The sequence below is a fragment of the Eurosta solidaginis genome, chromosome 1 (assembly GCF_040869045.1).
Source record: "Eurosta solidaginis isolate ZX-2024a chromosome 1, ASM4086904v1, whole genome shotgun sequence".
In the NCBI taxonomy this organism is placed as follows: domain Eukaryota; kingdom Metazoa; phylum Arthropoda; class Insecta; order Diptera; family Tephritidae; genus Eurosta; species Eurosta solidaginis.
The window spans coordinates 53,907,106-53,930,257 of record NC_090319.1 but is presented as its reverse complement, the minus strand read 5'-3'; the positions used below and the strand labels follow the sequence as shown (position 1 = coordinate 53,930,257).

The 23,152-nt window shown below is 37.7% G+C and overlaps 1 protein-coding gene across 3 annotated transcripts in view; it reads right to left on the bottom strand.

Annotated features, from left to right (window-relative positions):
• Window positions 1-19,402, bottom strand: part of LOC137253459 (uncharacterized) — a 146,652-nt gene extending 127,250 nt beyond the window's left edge. For all 3 annotated transcript variants that reach the window (XR_010953805.1, XM_067790425.1, XM_067790415.1), the window contains exon 1: window positions 18,389-19,402. Coding sequence is in view for 2 of the 3 variants with exons in the window: in XM_067790425.1 (XP_067646526.1) it covers window positions 18,389-18,838 (450 nt within the window). In the remaining variant the exon portion in view is untranslated. The remainder of the gene's footprint in view (window positions 1-18,388) is intronic.
• Window positions 19,403-23,152: the final 3,750 nt, after the last annotated feature.

The following is a 23,152-nucleotide window of genomic DNA, read 5'->3' as shown; positions in this document are numbered from 1 at the left end:
TTTATTAAGTTTATATTCAACACAATTTCTTTTTGTAATGAAAATTTTTGATAATCACAAAATCAATATTGAATATTAAAAATTGGTAAAACATTTCAAAATTAAAAAAATTCAAAGTAACTTAAACACAAAGTTAAATGAAAATAATAAGAATCCTACAACTAATGGGGCTATTGATTGCACTCATGTGTCGATCATGAGCCCCAGAAATCATGAAGGGGCATATGTAAATCACCATGGATACCATTCAATAAATGTAGAAATGGTAAAAGCAATAATTCAAAGAAATGTACTGTACTTTTTTGATTATAATATATTTTTATATACAGATTTGTGACCCCAACCTAAAGATATTGAATGTCAATGCTAAATTCCCAGGAGCAAGGCACGATGCATTTATCTGGAGCTCCTCTGCAGTACGGAAAGTGATGCAGAGAAATTTTGAAAATGGTAGCCGCAACATGTTTTTGACAGGTAAGTGTGTTTAATGCACTGAAATTTCCCAGAAAATAAAATCGCACACAAAACTACTTGCAGGTGACTCTGGATACCGTTTAGAAGCCTGGCTGATGACTTCTTTACCTAACCAACCAGAGGGGAGCCCAAAATTTCGGTACAATGAGGCATTGTGTAAAGCTCGAAACCCAGTCGAGAGACTTTTTGGTGTTCTCAAAGGAACATGGCGATGCTTATCACAGCAAAGGACTCTTTTGTATCATCCAGGATTTACTGGTAGAATAGTTAACGCATGCGCAGTATTGCATAACATCCGATTAAAGTAACCCATACACGAGCCTGACACTGAATACTTAGATCAAAGCCCAAGTGATAGCAATGTTAATCAAGGCGCACCCTCTTCAATAGCGAAACGTGTTCAAGACCGACTTATTGCTAATTAATATACTTAAGTACAGACTTAACAAACTTATAAATAAAAAAATCTACAGGAATGTAAAGCAAACATTTTATTTTATATTTGGTCTACTTTGGTAGCGAAAACTTCCATCATACCGAACAGTCAAACTTAACTTAACTAACGCAAACTGTATCTCAAAACTTGCACAATAATAACTTTTAAAAGCAGTTAATATACGGAATTTTTTTATTTTTGGCATTCCTTTTGTGCTTTTCGGTTTTAGGTTTCGTTAAGCTGTGCTGCCACCTTTCTACTATTTTAAATGTAATTTATTGCGAGTCGTTAAAACTAAGTTAGTGAATAGCACAATCGATAAGGCAAGCGACAAAATCGTTAATTAAAATCTCGACAAATCGCATTGTTATAAGTTAGTGAATTCTCGAAAAGGCGTCCACCCATTGAACTAAGGCCCACTCCCTTTTAAAAAACTCATTATCACCTTTCGTTTGATACCAATATTTTACAAACGCATTCTAGAGTCACCCCTGGTCCACCTTTATGGCGATATCTCGAAAAGGCGTCCACCTATAGAACTAAGGCCCACTCCCTTTTAAAATACTCACTAAAACCTTTAGTTCGATACCAATATTGTACAAACAAATTCTAGTGTCACTCCTGGTCCACCTTTATGGCGATATCTCGAAAAGGCGTCCACCTATAGAACTAAGGCCCACGCGCTTTTAAAATACTCATTAACACCTTTTATTTGAAACCCATATCGTACAAACAAATTCTAGAGTTACCCCTGGTTCAACTTTATGGCGATATCTTGAAAAGACGTCCACCTATAGAACTAAGGCCCACTCCCTTTTAAAATACTCATTAACACCTTTCATTTGATACCCATATCGTACAAACAAAATCTAGAGTCACCCCTGGTCCACCTTTATGGCGATATCTCGAAAAGGCGGCCACCTATAGAACTAAGCCCACGCCTTTTAAAATTCTCATTAACATCTTTTATTTGATACCCATATCGTACAAACAAATTCTAGAGTCAGCCCTGGTCCACCTTTATGGCGATATCCCTAAATAGCATCCACCTATAGAGATCCCTCTTAAAATACTCTTTAATACCTTTCATTTGATACACATGTCATACAAACACATTCCAGGGTTACCCTAGGTTCACTTTCCTACATGGTGATTTTCCCTTATTTTGTCTCCATAGCTCTCAGCTGGGTATGTAATGTTCGGTTACACCCGAACTTAGCCTTCCTTACTTGTTTATCTTGTTTTGCTAAATGGGCTGCTTTTCTCTGATGAGGAAGTTTTTCTATAAAAAAAAAATGTTTCACTCACTAAAAAATGCAAACCGTTTTACAGCAGGGAACACGAAAATGGCAGTGGCATTTCATCCACTGTCGAAAAAATTTTGAGAAAATTACGACTTTTTTATTTAGAGTTTTTTCAATTCTGGCTACAAAGCCCAGTCAATTTTTTTATATTTTTATTCCGGTTTTCTTCCAGGTTTTCTTCCATATAAGAAATAAAGCGTTCTTCGTATGGAGAAAATATAAAACACCCTTAGGAAAAAATTTTGTCAAAAATCAATACGAATTTTGAGACCTTTAACTTGTACTTTGTTAGACTAAAATTGATTGGGCTACAAAACTGCACACTCGAAACAATTCAGAGAACTCTCTAAACAAAAAGTTCGAAATGATCTTCAATTTTCGAATTTTTGTGGAAACGTTTTCGAAATTGTGTTTGCATCGTTTCAGTTATAAAACCTACAGAAGTTTTTCTTAAAATATCGTAAATGAAAAATAAGGATTTGCTTAGTCAAATTTAACCCTTTCCTACTGCGAAGACTCTGTTATCCTCCCAACATGTTCACTTGACCAAGAAGCTTGCAATTTTCATTGGATATCCAACGGAAAAATCAAGATGCGCACGGGTCCGACTCGTTACGTATATATCTAAAACGCGTTGATTTTTCTAAAGCAAAAGATTGCCATAATGCTGGTAAGTGGAAATATATTTTTGTAAGTGTTTTGTGAAAAATATTCAAAGAAAAGGAGTTTTGGGACGTATACGTCCCAGTAGAGTTTTTAAAAGGGACATAGTATATGCCCCAGCGGTACGTTGCATGTATCATACAGTTAATTTTTTTCTTTCTGCAACGCCATAAACTGCAAAACTGTCGAAAACAAATCACGAAGATATAAGTGCAATACTTCAAGAGAATGGCGATGAAGCATGTGAACCAGGAACTTGTTTCAGTAACGGAAGTTCTGATATTGATCATCCTTCGCCGGATAAAGCCTCTGAAAATAACAATTTTCCCAATGATGCAGAGGGTATGCAGTTGAGTGACTAAAGGTCCATCGCCAATGATGGCATATACGATCAACTCAAATGAGCTCTGTTATAAAAAAATGAAATATGGAACTGGGGAAGAGTTCCCGTACCCTGGCATCGTAAAGACGTATCGCAAAATAATGGATGGTATGGACTTGGCTCAGGAGACGCCAGAATCGGATGATATAAACAGAAAATCAAGCAAATGGTGGAAAAAAATCAAAATGTTTGTAGCACTTGGGTTATTTATTCGGAGTCTTATAGGAAGAAACGTCCCTTCATGCCAGTGCTTGTAGAAATCGATGAGTCTCTTATTGAAAAGGGAAAGGAATATACCGTACACCCAGAAAAATAACATTGGTTAAATCTAACAATTTCTGTGGTTAATTTGCTATCCATGTAAACTGTTGTTGTAAAAATCGTTAGGTAACTGATAATCTTGGTCAAATTAAATTTTTTTTATTAAGGCACATTCTGTATAAATTGTTGTGATCTTTATAATTTCAACAAGTTATATTAACAACCAAATATAGTTAATTTTTTACCTTATATTTTTTTCTTTTGTTCTTGACAATAAATATAGTAAATTTAACCAATTCAATAATTGTTGCTTTCTTCGCTATTTCTTTTGTAAAATTTGCTGATTTGTGCAGTTACTTTTTTCTAATAGAATTTTGTTAGTGTAACTTAACTGATCTCATTTGGTTAATTTTACATCTAAATTGTTTGTTAAACAAAGTCGTTAAACCAAATATACATGTTAGTGAAATATCCAAATACATCTATTAAAATATTTCGAATTGAAATTGTTGCTTTACAACAAAAGGTTATTTCAAACATGAAAAACTGAAAATGAATTTGTGCATCAATATTATTTCCATCCATTGAGCTAAACGTAATCAGTTCGTTGCAAACTTTGAAGACGCCGGTCGTTCGTGAATTGTGCGTACAAATTTATAAAAAAGGGAAAACCATTTACAAAAGGAATGGGAGGGACTAGAAGCTTTAATAGAAAGTTGGGGATTCAGTCATATCCTGCAAGATTTACACGGTAAGTTTTACAAGAGTGATTTTCATAAATTAATATGTGAAAAGGTGGCTTATGACTCAAAAAAGAAATTGCGAGAAACAGCTGTTAAAGATAAACAATGCATTTCTTCAGTTTCTTAGTAGTTTTTCTTTTGTTTTCATGCCAAAAGTGCAAAGCACAAACCAGTTTCTGACCGATATTTTGGCTCCATTGCTCCAAAATAATCTGAGGATGCTTCACCAGCCACCAAAGTGGCATCGAAGGAACCAACGGCTTCATCGTCTTTCATTTGTGCTCTTCTTTCTCTACATTTTTAGTACACTTCTAAGCACGTTAGGACGTTCTAGTTTTCACCACGTGAAAGAACGTCTCAAAAACTATCGAAAACAGGAAAAAAGTGGAAAATTTTTGTTTAGTCATAAGCCACCTTTTCATAGACCGGGTCACATATACTATTTAGCTAAAATTTGATCATGAAAATATTCCGTTATTTGGCTTCAGTTGTGCTGTTGCTTTTATTACATGCTGTAGCAATATAAACAGTGTGCTAGTTTTTGCGTGCATCGATATAAAATTTGTCAAATATAAATAAAGTATTAAAATAGTATTGTTATGAATATTAACATCACTAAGTGATACTACCATAACTAAGCCGATACTAAGCAGCCACTCGTATGTACGTAAACAAATCAATCCCCAACAAACACTGAAAACAAAAATCTCAAATGTTTGAGAAAAACATTGATTCTCAGTTTGATATTCAACATTATTTATCATTTGAAAGAAAATATTTTCACGACTTTTTCTCAAACGTCGATCTTCAACTTGAGAATAATTTGAGACATACTTGAAAATTTTTTTCTCTCAAATGTTTGAGAAAACATTAATACTCAGTTCGATATTCAGTATTATTAATCATTTGAAGCTAAATATTCTCTCAACTTTTTCTCAAACGTTGTTCTTCAACTTGAGCATGATTAGAGATATACTTGCATTTCGTTTCATTCTGGTTGAAAACCATCGATATCATGGAATATTTTCGTTAATAATAATGTGAATACTTTTTGCGCCAATGTGTCTAAATTTTAAGGTACATAATAAGTGTTCATGAAACCCAAAAATAAAATAAAACATAGTACAATATGCTTATTTTACATCAATGCTAACGATAGAGTCGTCGATAGTGCCGTTGATAATTCGTCGATCTCTAATTTGCATACTTTAGCTCGAAATGTAAACAAACGATTTTATTGAGTGAAGTTGGACATAAAGTTAAAAAATTAGGAAGTATTTATACATTTTAATAATATTAAGTGATATTGTACTACATTATGCATAAATCTAAAGGAGTTAAAAGTGAAGTGAGGCAAATATTAAATTTGCTTACCGAAAGTGGCGCAACAGTGGATTCCATTTCGTTCCGCTTTATTCTCGCTTGAGAAAAAGTTGAGAATACAAAAATTCTCAATTTGAAAATAAAGAAAAATTCCATATTAAAAATGTGCCTTTTAGCTTGAGAATGCTATCAACGGTTATTTGAAATGCATTTGAAAACCAACGCTTGAAATGTGAGAAATGGACTGATTCTCAAATGTATCTCAAACTGAGAATTGACAAAAATGGTTATTGGGTCATAATCTACACACATACATACAAGGTAACGGAGAGGTACTCATAAACACATGCAGTGTTGCCGTTTTTGGTTACTTATAGCCAAATTTTTTATTCTCGTTTGAGAAAGAATTGAGAATCCAAAAATTCTCAATTTTAAAATAAAGAAAAATTGCATATTAAAAATGTGCCTTTTAGCTTGAGAATGCTATCAATGGTTATTTGAAATGCATTTGAAAACCAATGCTTGAAATGTGAGATATGGACTGATTCTCAAATGTATCTCAAACTGCGAATTGACAAAAATGTTTATTGGGTCATCATCTACACACAAACATACAAGGTAATACTGTTTTCACACAGAAACTTAATGATCTCATTTCACCTTCTAATGAAATCGTAAATTGTTTGCTTTCACATAGAAGTAACTGCTCGATTAGTATGAAGGATGAAATGTCAAGCGAATAAAATGACAATGCTATATGACAGACAATCATGGCGGAACGATACAAGGTGGCAGCATGGTGACATACCTACAAACAAAAAAATTCCATGTACTTGTAAATTCGATGGACAAATGTCAAAATGTACTGCGCCGGTAGTTGATGTATCAAATCAAATAAAAAAGGTTATAATCAGCTGTTCGATGCGGCCACCTTGTATCGTTCCACCATGCAGACAATGCCATTTACTTTGACAAATGACATTTTTAAGCACTGAACACACCAAAAAACAAGAAGCGGAATGCTGCCAACAGAGTTGCATTGTGCTTTTGACTTCATTAGGCATTCGATTAGCTACTAATGAAATAATTATAGATTCGAATTTTGTAGGGAATATTGAGCTCAATAAGCGTCTTAATGTAGAAAACTGCCTTTATTATTCAATAAGCCGTCTGTGTGAAAACAGTATAACGGAGAGATACTCATAAACACATGCAGTGTTGCCGTTTTTGGTTACTTGTAGCCAAATTCGGTTACGTGGTTACCGCTTGCATATTTTGGTTACCGTTTAAACTGTCCACTTTGATACTTATAAATTATATTTTCGAGCTTTATTTTGCAACAAGTAACATGTAGAGTGATTTTGATATATTAAGGGAAATTTGATTTAAAATTCAATGGTGGAGCCTCTATGTAAAGCGGCGACACTGCCATCTATAGATATTCGTTATCGCAAATCTAAATATCGATATTTGCCAAATTCTTGTCATCGCTGGTTATTATCGGTTTGTTTGGGAAAAAGTTGCATGTTAAAAGAATGGGATTGGCAGAGACCTGTTTCATCTTACGCAATTTGTAATGAAGTTATTGTCATTGCCACATAGTTCAGCGGTGGCAAGAAAGTTTTCCGACTAAGTTTTAATTAAAACGAAGCTAAGAAATAATCTAGATTTTAAAACTATAAACAGCATAATGCCATCAAAAGAGTTGTGTCCAAAAGGAAATGAAAAGAATTACGTATGGTCGGCTAAAAATTATTTGTAATCGAATGTGTTTATTAAATTTAATTGCATTTACTTTTGATCTAATTACACATTTAGGTATGTAATTATTTCTAATGTTAAAGAAATTATTTTTCATACTCTTACATACAGCATGTGTAAGAACACGATTTTATGTTTTTGTTTTATCAAATTTTATGTAAAAAAAATGTATTCTTATATTTTTTTCTAAATGTTTTTACGTTACATATACGTTAAAATACAATAAATATCAATGCTGCCAGCAAAAAAGTAAACTTTTTCGGTTTGGTTACCATTTTCCACTTTTGGTTACTTTTGGGAAAATTCTGGTTACTAAAAATTTTAATTAGCGGCAACCCTGAACACATGTAATCTCAGCCGAATTAGTATTCACATATACACACGCATATGGCTATGCGAGAGACTATAAACTACAAATATACATGTAGATATATGGCTGGTAACGAAAGGAAAAATATAGTTAGCGACCTCCCACAATCGGAAAATTCGAACTGTGCAGAAGAAAAAGGTATATTAAGACGGATTGATATAAATTTTTATATATTAGGTATATCCCTTTGTACATTTTAATGTGATTTTTTAAGATATTACCAAGGCTCACGACTGGTTGAAAATTTTTTCCGAGCCGTGGAACGACGTGCCAGATGGCGCAAGTGTTTTAAGAAACGGAGGCAAGAGATTTTACGCACAAAAGGCATAAATAGCAACATCATTGAGATTTTACCAAATTGGAAGCTCTTTTCTCATTCATTAGGGTATAATCTGGTAAGTGTGAATCTATTAATTACAATAATCAAATATGTAGTAACAATAAAATTTACGTTTAGATTCAAACCGACTTTAGTTATGTGTATACACATTCGACATCTGTCGTCGAAAAATGGGGCAACTTTATTCTGAAAATTATACCACTGATAAGTGAGAAGTTGACGGATCCGGCGCAATTACAACAATTGGAAGAAAATAAATCTGAAGATAAAGGTTTATCACTGTGTCTATTCAAATAATTGTATCATATATTAACATATCGCACACTAACTACAAAAGAGTCATAACTTAAAAATTTTCAAAATCGGTTTTTTTCCATAAACCACTTTACAGCACACATATCTAACTGCCCCTTAAATTTCGTTGTCATTATTTTCTTCTTTAACTGAAAAATTACCGTTATGCCAGTTTTGGTGTTGATTGCATCGCTTGCACTGTATCAACTATTTTTTTTTTTTCGGATTATTAGTTTATTGGTTAAAGCTTAAGCTTAATAAAACACCAGGTTATCCCTCCATTGGTGTTAATCTATAACACCAGGTTATATATTCAGAAGTTTGCTGTCTTTAAATTGTTGTACAGTTGCTCCACCAACACAAAGGTAATACACTAATTGAGGTTATTATATATTTAGATTTAATGGATTACTCCAAGTACGATAAATAATATTTAGATTTAATGGTTTACTCCAAGTACTATAAATTTTTTGTTTTTTAAATGTTTTTAATTTAATTTTTTGTCATTTCGATTCCCGCACTATCCGCCATTTTATTCTCTACCGCATGAATAGCGTCCTTTTATAGCACGCGGTTGAGTTGTGGGGAAAAACGATCTTGACGCGACGACGTTACAAAACGAAGTGATTGTATCAACTAATGAGTACTATTTTTAGTTGTGTCAATGTGCTTAAGAACAAGTGAACAGTTTTTTTACGCATAAAGCGTATTATTTTAAATTCTGACTATCTTGTTGCAAAAAAGTTTTAAATTTGTTGTTTTATACGTAAAGAGTAAGTAACTTTGCTTGTATTATTGTGAAATGTGCCTTTTTTGATGAAATAATTGTCATATATAATTGTCATACATAGTCATAATTCAAAATTGCTATATATTTTGTCCGTAAACAAATAATTACAACAAAATGTCGTCAATTCATTTTATAATGAAGGTGTCCTTCTTTGTAAAACTGGATTTCAGTATAACATTACAGACGTTTCCACATAAACCGTTTTTCTTCTCTCTTGAACATTTACATATTTCAAGTTCTGACTCTTTTGTATTAGTGTGCGATATATACTTGTATATATTTTTTAAACATATAGGATCATAACAGCTCATAGCGCTACAACTACACGTTTTGCTACGTCCAACTTTAAAACGAAAAGCAAACAGCACGCGAAAGCTTTATCGGTCCACCATCAAAGATTCGCAGTTATCGTTTCTTCTACATGCAATTACGACCAAAGATATTGAAAACAGTTTAGAAAAGCTTAAGACTTCCCTCTGCGACCGTGGTGAGACCTTACAACCAATTATTATTGCAGTTGGCTATAATTTGCGTGACGCAAAATTTTATGTTTATTTTGATGAAATCAAATGAGATGCCTTGTTTTTTAAGTGCTTTTTATACATGTTTTAAGGTTTTCATGTATTGTATTTAAAATACCCTGGCGATAACTTAGAATTTTGGTTGTTTGTTCAAAGGTATTTTTATTCTATAAATTTAGAAGACGACAAGGTATCTCCTAATGTGCTGTGTTTAATTAACGATGAAAAATAATAGGTTTAAAAAACAGTTATTAGGGGTACATATTTGTATGTAAATATTTATAATATTTCAATATGGTTTCGTGGTTTTTGTGTGAACAAGTTTTTCAAAATGTTGATTTTCTCGCAATTGATGGATTAGTCAAAAAATATGTTGCTTTATCTTTTTAATGAAAATTTAATGTGGAAACATATGAGACTGTTAGTGATAATTAAAGAGAGGCTTTGAAAGCTTTTAAGTTATATCTTTTTAAACTTATTTGTGTTAATTTTTATTTTAATTTTAATAGCTTGCACACATACGCATTTATTTATAAATGTGGTCCAATGTGTAAATATGTATACACTTAAACTCGATAGGATATCTTAACTATTTATGTCTGAAATGATATGTAAAAAAGAGGATGTTATGACCAATTTAAATAAGTATTAATAACTGTAAGATTGTTTCCTTTTGTAACTTACTTTTCTTAATATTTAAATCTTTATTGAAAAAAAAAAAAAAAAAAAAATTTTTACTAAAATACAAATATTAGCCGTGTTTTTTAACACGCGTATATCCGTTTACGCTTAAACTTTATATTGACTGCTAAGAGACAAACTATAAATACACCTCTGAAATTGCTGCGCATAAATTTTGTCCTACTAAATTTCAATACGCATTATAGTCAGATGTAACTGAAATATGTGTCTTTGTTTCACCCTGTACACTAATTCTATGTATTATATGTGTGTCCACAATTCATCGCAACTGATTCAGCTATATGTTATACCCTATGGCCATCAGAGCGTTGCGTCTCCGCTTTTCGGTACACCCTGTTGCTGTAGCTAGTTGTTTTACCACAGCCGCTAGATGGGTCTCCTAAGCATTATCAAGCGAAGATAGGCGTTTTTTAACACGCGCAAACGAAACGTATACGCGCGTGTTAAAAAACACGGCTATTATGTATGTATTTTTTACAATACAGATGGAAACTTTGGATTAAAAGTAAAAGATCAATGAAGGGAAAAATGTAACTACAGAATTTGTAATGATACTAGTTGTTGTTGTTGTTGTTGCGATAAGGTTACTCCCCGAAGGCTTTGGAGTGTTATCGATGTGATGGTCCTGTGCCGGATACAGATCCGGTACGCTCCGGTATCGCAGCACCATTAAGGTATTAGCCCGACCATCTCGGGAACGATTTATATGGCCGCATTAAACTTTCAAGCCATCTCTCCCTCCCCACCCCCAAGTTCCATGAGGAGCCTCGTCTGTTAGTGAAACGGGATTCGCCGCTCGAAGGTTAGGTTGACAATTGGGTTGGAGAAGCTATATATTGCGCTACACGACCCCTTTTTTTCAAAATTATAAAGTATGCCACTTATCTACGGCAAATCCGTGTGCAAGAATTATTTTCATAGCTGATGTCTAAGGTGGTTTTCTGGGGGTGGCACGCTAACTTCACTTCTAAAATATGGCCGCGGCAATTTTTTTTGTTTCACGGATAAATTACGGCAAATTCACGGCAATTTTCCCAATAGGTAATTTTTTTCCACCTAAAAGTTGTCTTGCCAACTTTAGAGAGGCCTCTTTATAATGCCAATCACACCATTATATACGGAGAATCCTTCACTGTTGCCTTAATGCAGTTTTGACTCAATCTTCCTGATTTTTGGGACTTACTACACATCGCGAACCTTAACTGAATAAAATACTTTTTTTGCACTCATAAGAGAATATGAATCATAGCCATTCTTTCCCTGCCCAATTTATGTTTTCGTAATACCAATTAGTGTGCGGGATCGTTTTGTTTTTTTTTGTGGTGAAAAGCGGGTTTTTTAGCAATGAGCCATCAAATTATTTTCCTCAAGAGACCCCCTTCCGTTGCGATTCTAATTTTCATGTTTATACTATCCTTAAATTCAATGGCAAAGTCTTGATATTTCATCCACAATCTCCGAAAGGATGATTCATTACAATGTACATGTTGTTGTTGTTGTTGTAGCAATGCTTCGCCCATCTAATAGGTGCGACCGATCACAAATTGTCATCAATATCCTCTAATGGGAGTCCAAGGAACCTTGCTGTGTCAACAGGGGTAGACCATAATGAAGGGGGTGTTAGAGGTGTTGGTTCCATATTACAATTAAAGAGATGGTGTCATGTGGGGACACATTGCAAGCGGGGCATACATTTTGTATGTCGGGGTTGATTTTGGATAGGTAAGAGGTTAGCCTGTTACAGTATCCAGAACGAATTTGAGTTAGAGTGACTCGCGTTTCCCTGGGGAGTATGCGTTCCTCTTCCGCAAGTTTTGGGTATTGTTCTTTGAGTACTGGATTCACCGGACAATTACCGGCATAAAAGTCCGACGCCTGTTTGTGGAGTTCACTGAGGACCTGCTTGTTTTTTGCTTCGCACGGCTGAGTTGTCAGGTGCCGTATTTCCTCATAATGCTTACGGAGATTACTCCTTAAGCCCCTAGGCGGTGTTGGCTCATCAATCAGATGTTAAGATGCCCAGGTTTCTGGGTATTCAATAGGAACAGTTTGGTTAGCATCTCATTTCTCTCCCTGATGGGGAGTATTCTCGCCTCATTATGTAGATGGTGTTCTGAAGACATAAGAAGACAGCCCGTGGCGGTTCTGAGAGCAGTATTTTGGCAGGCCTGTAGCTTCTTCCAGTGAGTAGTTTTTAGGCTTGGAGACCATAGGGGAACGCGTAGCATGCAATCGGCTGGCCAATTGCTTTGTAAGTGGTAATGAGCGTTTCTTTGTCTCTTCCCCAAGTACTGCCAGCAAGGGATTTGAGGATTTTATTACGGCTCTGGATGTTCGGTACAATTGCGGCTGCATGCTCAGCAAAATGTAGATCCTGATCAAACGTCACACCCAAGATGTTGGGGTGTAGGACAGTCGGTAGCGTAGTGCCATCGACGTGGATGTTCAAAATTGTCGACATGTTCAGTGTAACCCCATTTAATTACAATGTACCTCGCATACAATTATGTAAATTTCTTTCTTAAGGATAACACTATTACTTTTATTAAATATCATTACATATCACTCAATTAGCTCAGGTATTATCAATATTGACCACAAGAACTAAAACCGTTCTTTGCGTAGCTGTAGTGACCGTAGAAATACTGTAAGAGGGAAACAATTTTCATCGGCTTTTGTTTATCGTAAGTGTATGTATGATTGTAGAGCACACCTTCAATTCAAGTTAAGCGATTTGAGCGAGTCGTTCCTAAGCCTTTACGATCAGTGTTGAAGGATTTTCGATTTGATTTCGTTTCCCAATTACGTTAGCCTTTGCTATTCGCATACGCTATGCCCATATTCCGTTATACCGGATGCTTTACATTGCATTCGAATTTTGAGGAAAACATGCAAGATAACGAACTAAAACACGTCGAACCAGGCTTGGTAATGACTTACATAAGGCTGCTATAAATTTCTTATGCAACAGCCAAAATCGCCTAGGTGGTTAAGCCGTAATTAATACTGAGCGGATAAAGTGGATTGTCATCTTATCTCGGCAACCTATCGAATACGCCCATCTCAGCATTTGATTGAAGAACGCCCTAGCTAACAAAAATATTGAATTTATACTGAAACATGATTAAATTACCAGGGGTTTGTTCTCTAATAATGGCAGAGCTTTGACACTCCCCAATTTAAAAACCAGGACGGGTTGCTTATTCGAAATACGGCACCCCAGTGGGTTAGGCGGGTTAGAATATACCCGCGGTAAGTATGCCTGTTGTAAAAGGCAATTAAAATACCAAGTTGATTCAAGGGGTTATGTAGCGCAACCATTTCAAGGGGTTGCCAGAAATTTACATTTAGTAATATATTAATAATGATACTAATTTTGTAAATGCCAATAGATTTTGGGGAAATTATTCCCTTTTTAATAAATATTGCTTTGATCATTCTTGCAGAATTTGTTTGAAGAACGCCGAACTTTTTTTATTCAAAAAACCATATTTCAGAATTTGTTTCAGAAATTCCCTATCTGAGCATAAATTCAATACATTTTCACATTAGATAGGCCGTTTATGAAAAACCTTCTGATTAAGGCGTCGTTCAACCTATTTATGATATGGAATGCTTTCGAGACAAATTCTTGTACACAGGGTATTATAACTTTGATTGGATAAATGTTCTAAATGGTTGTTTGTACGGGTATAAAGGAATCGAGATAGATATAGACTTCCATATATCAAAATCATCAGTATCGAAAGAAAATTCGAATGAGCCTTGTCCGTCCGTCTGTCCGTTAACACGATAACTTGAGTAAATATTGAGATATCTTCACCAAATTGGATACACGAGCTTATCTGGACCCAGAATAGATTGGTATTGAAAATGAGCGAAATCGGATGATATCCACGCCCAATTTTATATATATAACATTTTGGAAAACACAAAAAACCTGATTATTTAGTAAATAAAACACCTAGGACGTTGAAATTTGACATGTGGACTGATATCGCGACTGTTGATTAAAATAGAAAAAAAATAAAATTTTAAATGGGCGTGGCACTGCCCATTTGTGATAAAATCAATTTTACAAATATTAATCATAAAGCAAAAATCGTTAAACTTTTTGTAACAAAATTCGGCAGAGAGGTTGCCTTTACTATAAGGAATGTTTTGAAGAAAAATTATCGAAATCGGTTAAGGACCACGCCCACTTTTATATAAAAGATTTTTAAGTGTCGTAGACGAATAAAATAAGCTATAAAGAACTTTATATAAACGGTATTTCATTTCCCAAGTGGATTTATAACAATATATAGGAAAAACTTCAAATTTTAAAAAATGGGCATGGCACCGCTCCTTTTATGACTAAGCAATTTTCTGGTTCGGGAGACATAACTCGAAGAAAAATTAGTTCAGAATAGAATGCGGAGCCTTGTAACACTATTAAGCGTACAAAACATACAACAACAGCATTTCAAGTGTACAGCTGGGTATATAATGTTCGGTTTCACCCGAACTTAGACTTCTTTACTTGTTGAAAAATATTTTGGTATAGGGCGATTTCCCACCGGCAGCCGACATAGGACACTAACCTTAACAGTCGGAATGAACACATAAAAGAAATTACTGATTGTCTTAGAAATTTATATTCCGACCTTGACATAAGAGTTAACTTAAGTGTTTTCTAGCTACACAGGAATTATTGACCTATTTATTGAAACTTCGAAAAGCTCCGTTTAAGTATTCGTGTAATCGTTCTGAATAAGATGTTTATTTGGAATACTCAGAACACGTTCGTTTGATACTCCGTCACGAGGTGTGATTGTTCGAAATAAGTATGTATATAAATAATATTCCAAATATAAACTCGACTCCATTTATACTTAAATAGAGACGAATGTTTGAACATACGGAGTGAATAAGTTAACACACTCAACGAGTAAAACATTTGTTATGGCATTTCTAATGCTATTTTTAGAAGAGGATTTTCTAGCCCAGTTTTCGACGTTCAACCATGAATTTAAATATCGATTTATTTTTCGTATGTTAGTTTTAGTTTAGTTTTTAAACAAATTTCCTTTGTTCGACCCCACGAATAAATAAATAAATATAAGGCGCGAAAACCTCCGAAGAGATTTTAGGCCGAGCTTATTTTTCAATTTGCGTCGTGCTCCTTTTAGTTTTTCCTACAAATTGGCGGGACGGAACCTACTTGTTTTATGCCGACTCCGAACGGCATCTGCAAGGCAGATGAGTATTCACTGAGAAGCTTTTTATGGCAGAAATACACTTGGCAGTGCTCGCCAAACACTGCCGAGGGGCGACTCCGCTTAGAAAAATTTTTTTCTAATTGAAAAAACTTGGTTTTAAATTTTGATGTTGCGTTGCCCGGGGTGTGATCTCAGGATCTTCGAGTCAAGCCCCTTCAGTTTTAAGTTTTTAATAAATTTGTATATTCAACTCGGTCGTAGATATGAAGTTTTTCTTTCACTTGCCGCTACAACCTAAACTGCAATGTGCCGCCTCGAAGAAAAAAGATGCTACTTATAGGACCACGCTGCAAAGGGACGCAACCACGCAGTCTACCAAAGCGTGACGTGAAGATGTAAGAGACTCTCGTGTTTAGAACAAAATATTAGGCCGACAGCATGAGTGCAATGAACAGGCATTGATCCCAGACGATGGGTTTGTGTTAACCAAAGGTCTTGTTGAGACGATATAAGATAAGGCGATTATACTATCAAAGAATGAGTTAAGACAGTCAACTGCTGTCTTTACAGGACGCTTGAAACTTGGGTGCCACATATGCATACTAGCCTTCCTATCAGAAAACTTTTCGCTTCTGTGACATGGCGGATACGATGGCTGAGCACATCCTTCTCGAGGTCCTTGCTGCGCCTGGAAAAGGGTAAACATCTTGGAAGGCATGTGTGAAGAAGCAAAAAACCTGCTGGAAAGGTTGAAAAAAAGATATAGAAATTTTTTAGCAGATTTTTTGAAGTTACTCATGAAATCTTATTTAGTCGTGTTTTTCCAATATAGCACATCTTTTTGTGGTTATTCAAACACATCTTGTCAACAATGTATGCATTTTAAGTACATTCATGATCGCCGTTGCGTGAAATTTTTGAATTCTGCTAAGCATAATCCACACTGAGGTAACTACCTTTGCTAGCTTGCGCCCGAAGAACACCGTCCCCAATAGAAATTATAAAACTTGGAGAAAAGGATAGCTAGATGTTATTCTAGCCTACCCTTCCATACCGGCCTGATGAATCCCGTTGTTGTTGTTGTTGTTGTAGCGATAAGGTTGCTCCCCGAACGCTTTGGGGAGTGTTATCGATGTGATGGTCCTTTGCCGGATACAGATCCGGCACGCTCCGGTAACACAGCACCATTAAGGTGCTAGCCCGACCATCTCGGTAACGATTTATGTGACCACATTAAACCTTCAGGCCATCCCCTCCCCACCCCCCCTCCACACCCAAGTTCCATGAGAAGCTTGGGGTCGCCAGAGCATCATCTGTTAGTGAAACAGGATTCGCCGCGGATAGGTGAGGTTGACAATTGGGTTTGGAGAAGCTATATATTGCGCTGGCAACCTGAAGGGTTGCGCTACACACCCCTTGAATCCCTTCATTAAAATGAGTTATAAATCTTGCAGAAGCGGAAAGCAGATTACTCATGTAGCCACTAGCCTAACTTCGTTGAATTCTGTAACAGGTAAAATTTATACTTAACCAAAATCATACCCGGCATACGTAATGTTCATACATATTTACAGAATGCGATATGTTCCTACCTGCCCCAGCCATCTTTTCTTTCTCTCTGGTGTCTGCTTATTTAGATATCTTTAATGCCAAATTTGTGAGTGCCTATTTAATGGAGCAAAACATAATATATGTTAATTGAACGAATCGCTTATAACTATTTGCCTGTACTTTGTTGTGTTCGCAAGACTAAGCGAATCCCCTTATTATACCTATGCATGGAACTCTAAAAGGAAGTTCTTACACAATAGAAAAAAACTCTTGCATGGAGAAAAAAATCCGAGAATTCATTTCCAGCTACGCGCTACTCTATTCGGCCTTAGAGTTGTGGTATTCACTTTATATTAAAAAGGAAGTATGAGTCAGATAGTCATATGTTAGGCTTGTGATGCCGATCATGCTTCCCACTATCCAAGCGCCTTTTGGGTTACAAATAAACAATGTGGTCTAATGTTCGAGGGGTCAAACAAATCGGTTCCGTCGCAGTGGGTGTTTTTGCGATTAAAAGATATGTGAGGTTAGGCGGACTTTACATGTAATTTTTGGAAGTCACAGTAGATAATAGCTAGAGTTAACAATCCGATTCGATTGGTGCCATTCTATCCACCAATTGGCCAAATATTGCTACAAAAATTCGACTTACTAGCGAGCGGCTATCTTTTAATTATGTCCAAAGTCTTCTCACAGACCTTGATAAGCTCACTTAGCATAGTTTAATATCTGCAAAAAGTCTTAGTAAGTAATTCCACTTACCATGTCTGAGTACCATAAGGCCATTATTACTATTTAATAACAATCATCTTACCAAATTATCAGTTGGAGGGTTTCAGAACGAAACTAAAAAATTTACAATTTTTAAAAATAACATACATACATACATACAAAATTAAATGTGTTATATACATATGTTCATGCTTAAGGCTGCAACGTACTTTAACTGAAAGTATTATTCTTAGATTTGGAAGATTTAGAAAACAAAGCATTATTACCAGATGATGATCATGGGCAACATATGAAAGCGGTTCGATTTAAAAGCGAGAACGTATAAAATCCCAACAGATCTAATTGATAAGTTGAAATATTACCAATATGTAAAATCAAACCCTTTTTCACACCCAAAATTAAAACACAATAAAACTTGTTTTAGGAAGTAAATTAAATTAATAACAATTGTTTTCATATCAAACTGGAAATATTGCATGCCTTTTAAAACATTCCAAGACGCTAAGGGCCTAGCGCACCAAAAAAAAATTAAACCATTACCTCACTGCCACTCGATGAGCCATCCGAATCACTACCGTTTAAGAAGTGATTATTCAAACGCCTATTTCGATTACGTTGTGCTGTATTCTTGTGAATATTATCCGACTCATCAGATTCTTCTTTATTATTACTTGGCTTAGTTAATGCTACAGAGTTTTGTCCATTATTGTTACGAGTGCGTCGCCCTCTCGTTGAGCATGATGGTAGCTCTTTACCAACTTGACAAGTTTCTATATTAGCATCAATACTAGACTCATCTGAAGCCGAAGTACTGTCTTCGTCATCACTGTCATCAAATTCGATACGCATTACAATGCGACGTTTAGGGCCCTTTCTATTATCGTTGCTGGTATTACTACCATGATTGGCGTTTCTTCGTGTAATGCGCTGATTTTTGCTACACGAGGGACGTGACTCCAAGTCACTACTATCACTAGATTCCTCAGCCATTCTAAATATTTGCAATATACAATACAATTGGTATGTACATCAAGATATTAAATTTGCAAACTACATATAAATGCCCTTTTATGTTTCATAAGTCCATTTAAAGTTCAAGTCTATGGGGCTGCACGATTAAAGGCAGAGAGAAATTTATTAAAGTTGTAGCCTTGTTAGTTTTTTTTTTTTGTAGTGCAAGTGGTACGTAACAAATAGTATTTCCAAAGTGCAGTTCTTAATAAATAATTTGCGTTTGTATTAAATTTATATTCCAATCAACGGATAAAACTCTATTAATTTCTAAATTTTTCACATCTAATGGCTGGTTTATTTCGTGGCCTCAAGAATCTTTGAATGAAACTCGTTCCAGGCAATAAAAAGCTATGCACTTTTTGAAACGCTTTTTACTCTTATTTAATAATGATCTTTTAACACTTTTTACTTTCACTTCATCTATGGTAAGGTGCTACATATTTTTCTTTATACTTTAGTAAATTTACACTACTATTTCCTCAATTTTTTTACAATTTTCTCTGCGTTGAAAACTTTTCACACAAACTCAGCCATTTTCATTTTTCTGCATACATTTTTGAACATGTGTTAAGTTTTTTGTATATGTATATGAAAATATGCCGATAGTTTGTAAAAGTGTGCGTTGTGGAGAAAAGGTGTAGAGAAAAACTCTTACGTCGGTTGGTAGCGCTGAGTCGATGACTTCCAGGGTTGCAAAAAATGCGCCCGCAGTCGCCCATAGTGGTTCTTTTGCGTTTCTTTGCTCATTAATCTCGCCTTTCTAAATACGTTTACGATTAAACTTTATATGGACTGCTAAGCGACAAACTTTAAATACACCACTGAAATTACGCATAAAATTAGTACTTCTAAATTTCACACTCTACACTAATTCTATGTATTCTATGCGCGTCCACTGTTTATCACAACTGATTCAGCTTTATGTTATACACATGCCTTTCATGGGGGTGTTTGCGCCTTGCACTCATCGGCGTACCCCAGCGGGTTAGGGTATCAGAATATACCCGCGGTAGGTATGCCTGTCGTAAGAGGCGACTAAAATACCAGATTCAAAGGGCTGTGTAGCGCAACATTTTAGGTTGCCAGCGCAATATATAGCTTCTCCAAACCCAATTGTCAACCTCACCTATCCGCGGCGAATCTTGTTTCACTAACAGACGAGGCTCTGGCGACCCCAAGCTCCTCATGGAACTTGGGGGTAGGGAGGGAGGTAATGGCCTGAAGGTTTAATGTGGCCACATAAATCGTTCCCGAGATGGTCGGGCTAGCACCTTAATGGTGCTATGGTACCGGAGCGTACCGGATTTGTATCCGGTAAAGGACGTGATGGTCCGATCGATAACACTCCCCAAAGCCTTCGGGGAGCAACCTTATCGCTACAACAACAACAACAACAACTCATCGGCGTCACCCCAAACCGTCGACTCGTAGGTGTTTTTACACCCTCCCTCCCTCATGTAGGGGCGGAGCCTCCTCGTGGTGGCACCTGGTAACGCTTCGGCGGCTAATTCGAGCGGCGATCTCTCTTCACTCCCCTCAAACCCTTTTTCCATTCTTCTTCCTTTTCCTTTTTCTCTCCCCTTCTCCTTAAATGGGCTGGATCAAGGTGTTATACGACCCGGGTCGAGGATCAGCCTGGCTGGGGGCCCATAAATAGCCCAGTCGTTAACGGAGTGCATCGAATACCGGGCGACCTTCGATGCTATTAAGCCTTACCCGGACATCGCGGATCTCTGTCCGGGTGGACCTTTCCCCTTCTCCGCTACTCGTGGGTTTATGGTATGGAGGAAAAATTTTTAAAAAATTGTAAGGAGGGCGACTCTCCAAAGAAGAAGACGTTAGGAGCTTGCTCCGCAAAGGCTACGGCTCAGCCGGGCCTAAAATTAGCTGAGAGAACTCCTCAGAGGTTCGTTGCTGCAGCGGCAGATAGGCAGAAAAGGGCTGAGAGTTTATCCGGTTCGAGCAGTCCGATGGCCAGTACCTCTCATGGAGGGGGTACTGACCGGGAGGTCATCAGTGCCACTACCGCCCCTCCCTTGGGCCCCACCAGCAAGCCCTCCACCCAGCGATAAGCGTCTGGTGGGTCAACTGCTGGAGGCCTCAGGGTGAGAGGAGGGGTCGGCTATAGGGCCAAGGGCCAATATAGGCAGGAAAGGGCTGAGGTAAAATCCAGTCATGGTACTCCAAAGGTCGGTACCTCTCGGGGAGGGGCCACCGACCGGGAGGCCCTTGGGGCGGCTGCCGCCCATCTCGTAGCCACCAGCACGGCTACCACTCAGCGTATGGCGGTTTGGCTGCTGGGGGCTCCAGGGGTGTGGGGGGAGGCGGATCCAGGGTCAAGGGAGTCAAAAAGCCCGTCATCAGGACAAGCGCTGGGCTGCCCGGATCCTTCGTAGGAATACCTCCTCGCCGGTTAGGGAGGGGGAAGTTTCCGCGGAGGACTGGGCGAAGGCTCAGCGTGATCTTGCTTGGGCGAAGCAAATATTGCCGGTGTTCAGGTCGGACTGGGTCGAGAGCGATGAAGCCTCGAAGCACCAGCGGTCTATAGATGAAACCAACCCTACGGCGCCGAAAAGAGCCAAGGTGCAGGGAGGCTGGACTCGGTCTTTCGCCGAAATAGCCAAGGGATCGGCAGATCATTGGTGTTATGGACGAGAACAGCGAAGATGGCAGGATCCCGAAACAGCAGTGGAAGTGGATTGAGGCAGCGCTCGCTACTGTGGCCGTTAAGGTCAAAAAAGATAACCCTGGTCCGCCGCCTTCTTATACCGATGCGGGGTGGTTCCAGGGCAATATAAAACTAATTGCGTGTGACGACGCCAGGTCGGCGAAGCTTTATAAAGCCGCCGTTTCGCTGATAGGGGAGGTGTATCCGGGCGCGCGCCTCAAGGTAGTGGAGGCGTGTGACATCCCCTCACGACCAAGGGCGCGAGCCTGGGTTCCAATGACGCCAACGGACCCCGCTGATATCCTGGAACTGCTCCAGGAGTACAACCCGGGTCTACCGACCCAAAACTGGAAGGTGGTTAACGTGGAGAAGACTGAACGGGCCACGTTGCAGATAGTCCTGCTGCTCGACAGCGCAAGCGTCGAAGCGTTGAAAAGGCAGGATTTCAGGGTAAGCTACGGCTTCAAAAATATAAGCCTTAAGGTTTATAAGGCTGACGTCGAAGCCTTGGTAAACCTTGCATCTCGTACGGAGGTGGCTGAACTCCCCCCCAGTGAAGACGAGATGGAGGTAGATGAGGGCGAAGAAGCTGGTGGCTATGCTTCGCAAGTTCGAGCGGAAGCTTGGCTCTCAGAGGGTTGTACTCTGAGGGTCAGCTTCTGGAGGATGGCGATTCCGACGCGACGCTCACGAAGGAGAGCACAATCAAGCAGTGATCCGGGCCCTCGAAATAAACCTGCATCACTGCAAAGCAGCATCAGCTGCACTCCTACTGCACCTGTCATCAGGTGTGGTAGACATCGTTCTAGTCCAGGAGCCTGCGTCACCAGCGTATAAGCTTTATATCGCTCAGGAAAAGGGTAAGCCTCGCACATGTATATTGGCTAAGTCTACTCTTAATGTTTTTCTTCTACCCAACTATAGCGATGGGGATTTGACAGCGGTCAGCGTCGAGGGGCTAGGGAGGAGCTTTAAACTTGCCTCCTTCTACCTAGCGCACGATCACCAAGGCTCATTACCACCGGATAATTTCAAGGAGTTCGTGAGAGCGGTAAATCCACGAAACGACTTTATGTTGCTCGGAGGCGACGCCAATGCTCATCACGCCCAGTGGGGCAGCAGAGATACAAATGGCCGAGGTGAGTCTCTATTCAACTATCTGTTAGGCACTGACCTGAGTATATGTAATAGGGGAAATGATCCCACTTTCATTACGAGGAACCGCAAAGAGGTCCTTCACATAACACTGGTCACAGACTCTTTCAGTGACCTTATCGTTTCATGGAGGGTTCTAAAGGAGCACTCCTTTTCTGACCATAGATATATAAGTTTTTCTATATCGCAGGCGCACGCAAGTCCTAAGTATATACAAAATATTAGAAGAACTAACTGGGGCTACTATAAGAAGATTGTAGGTAAAAAGCTATCTGAGGAGGTAGGAGTCCCAGAAAGCGAGGAGGAGCTGGACGTGTTTGTAAACAATTTCAGTCAAAATTGCAGGAATGCTTTAGATAGGGCTTGCCTGGCTAAAAAGGTTCTGGAAACTCACAAACCACCATGGTGGTCGTCTGATCTTGATAAACTTAGAAAGTCATGTAGGGCGGCCTTCAATAAAGCAAAGC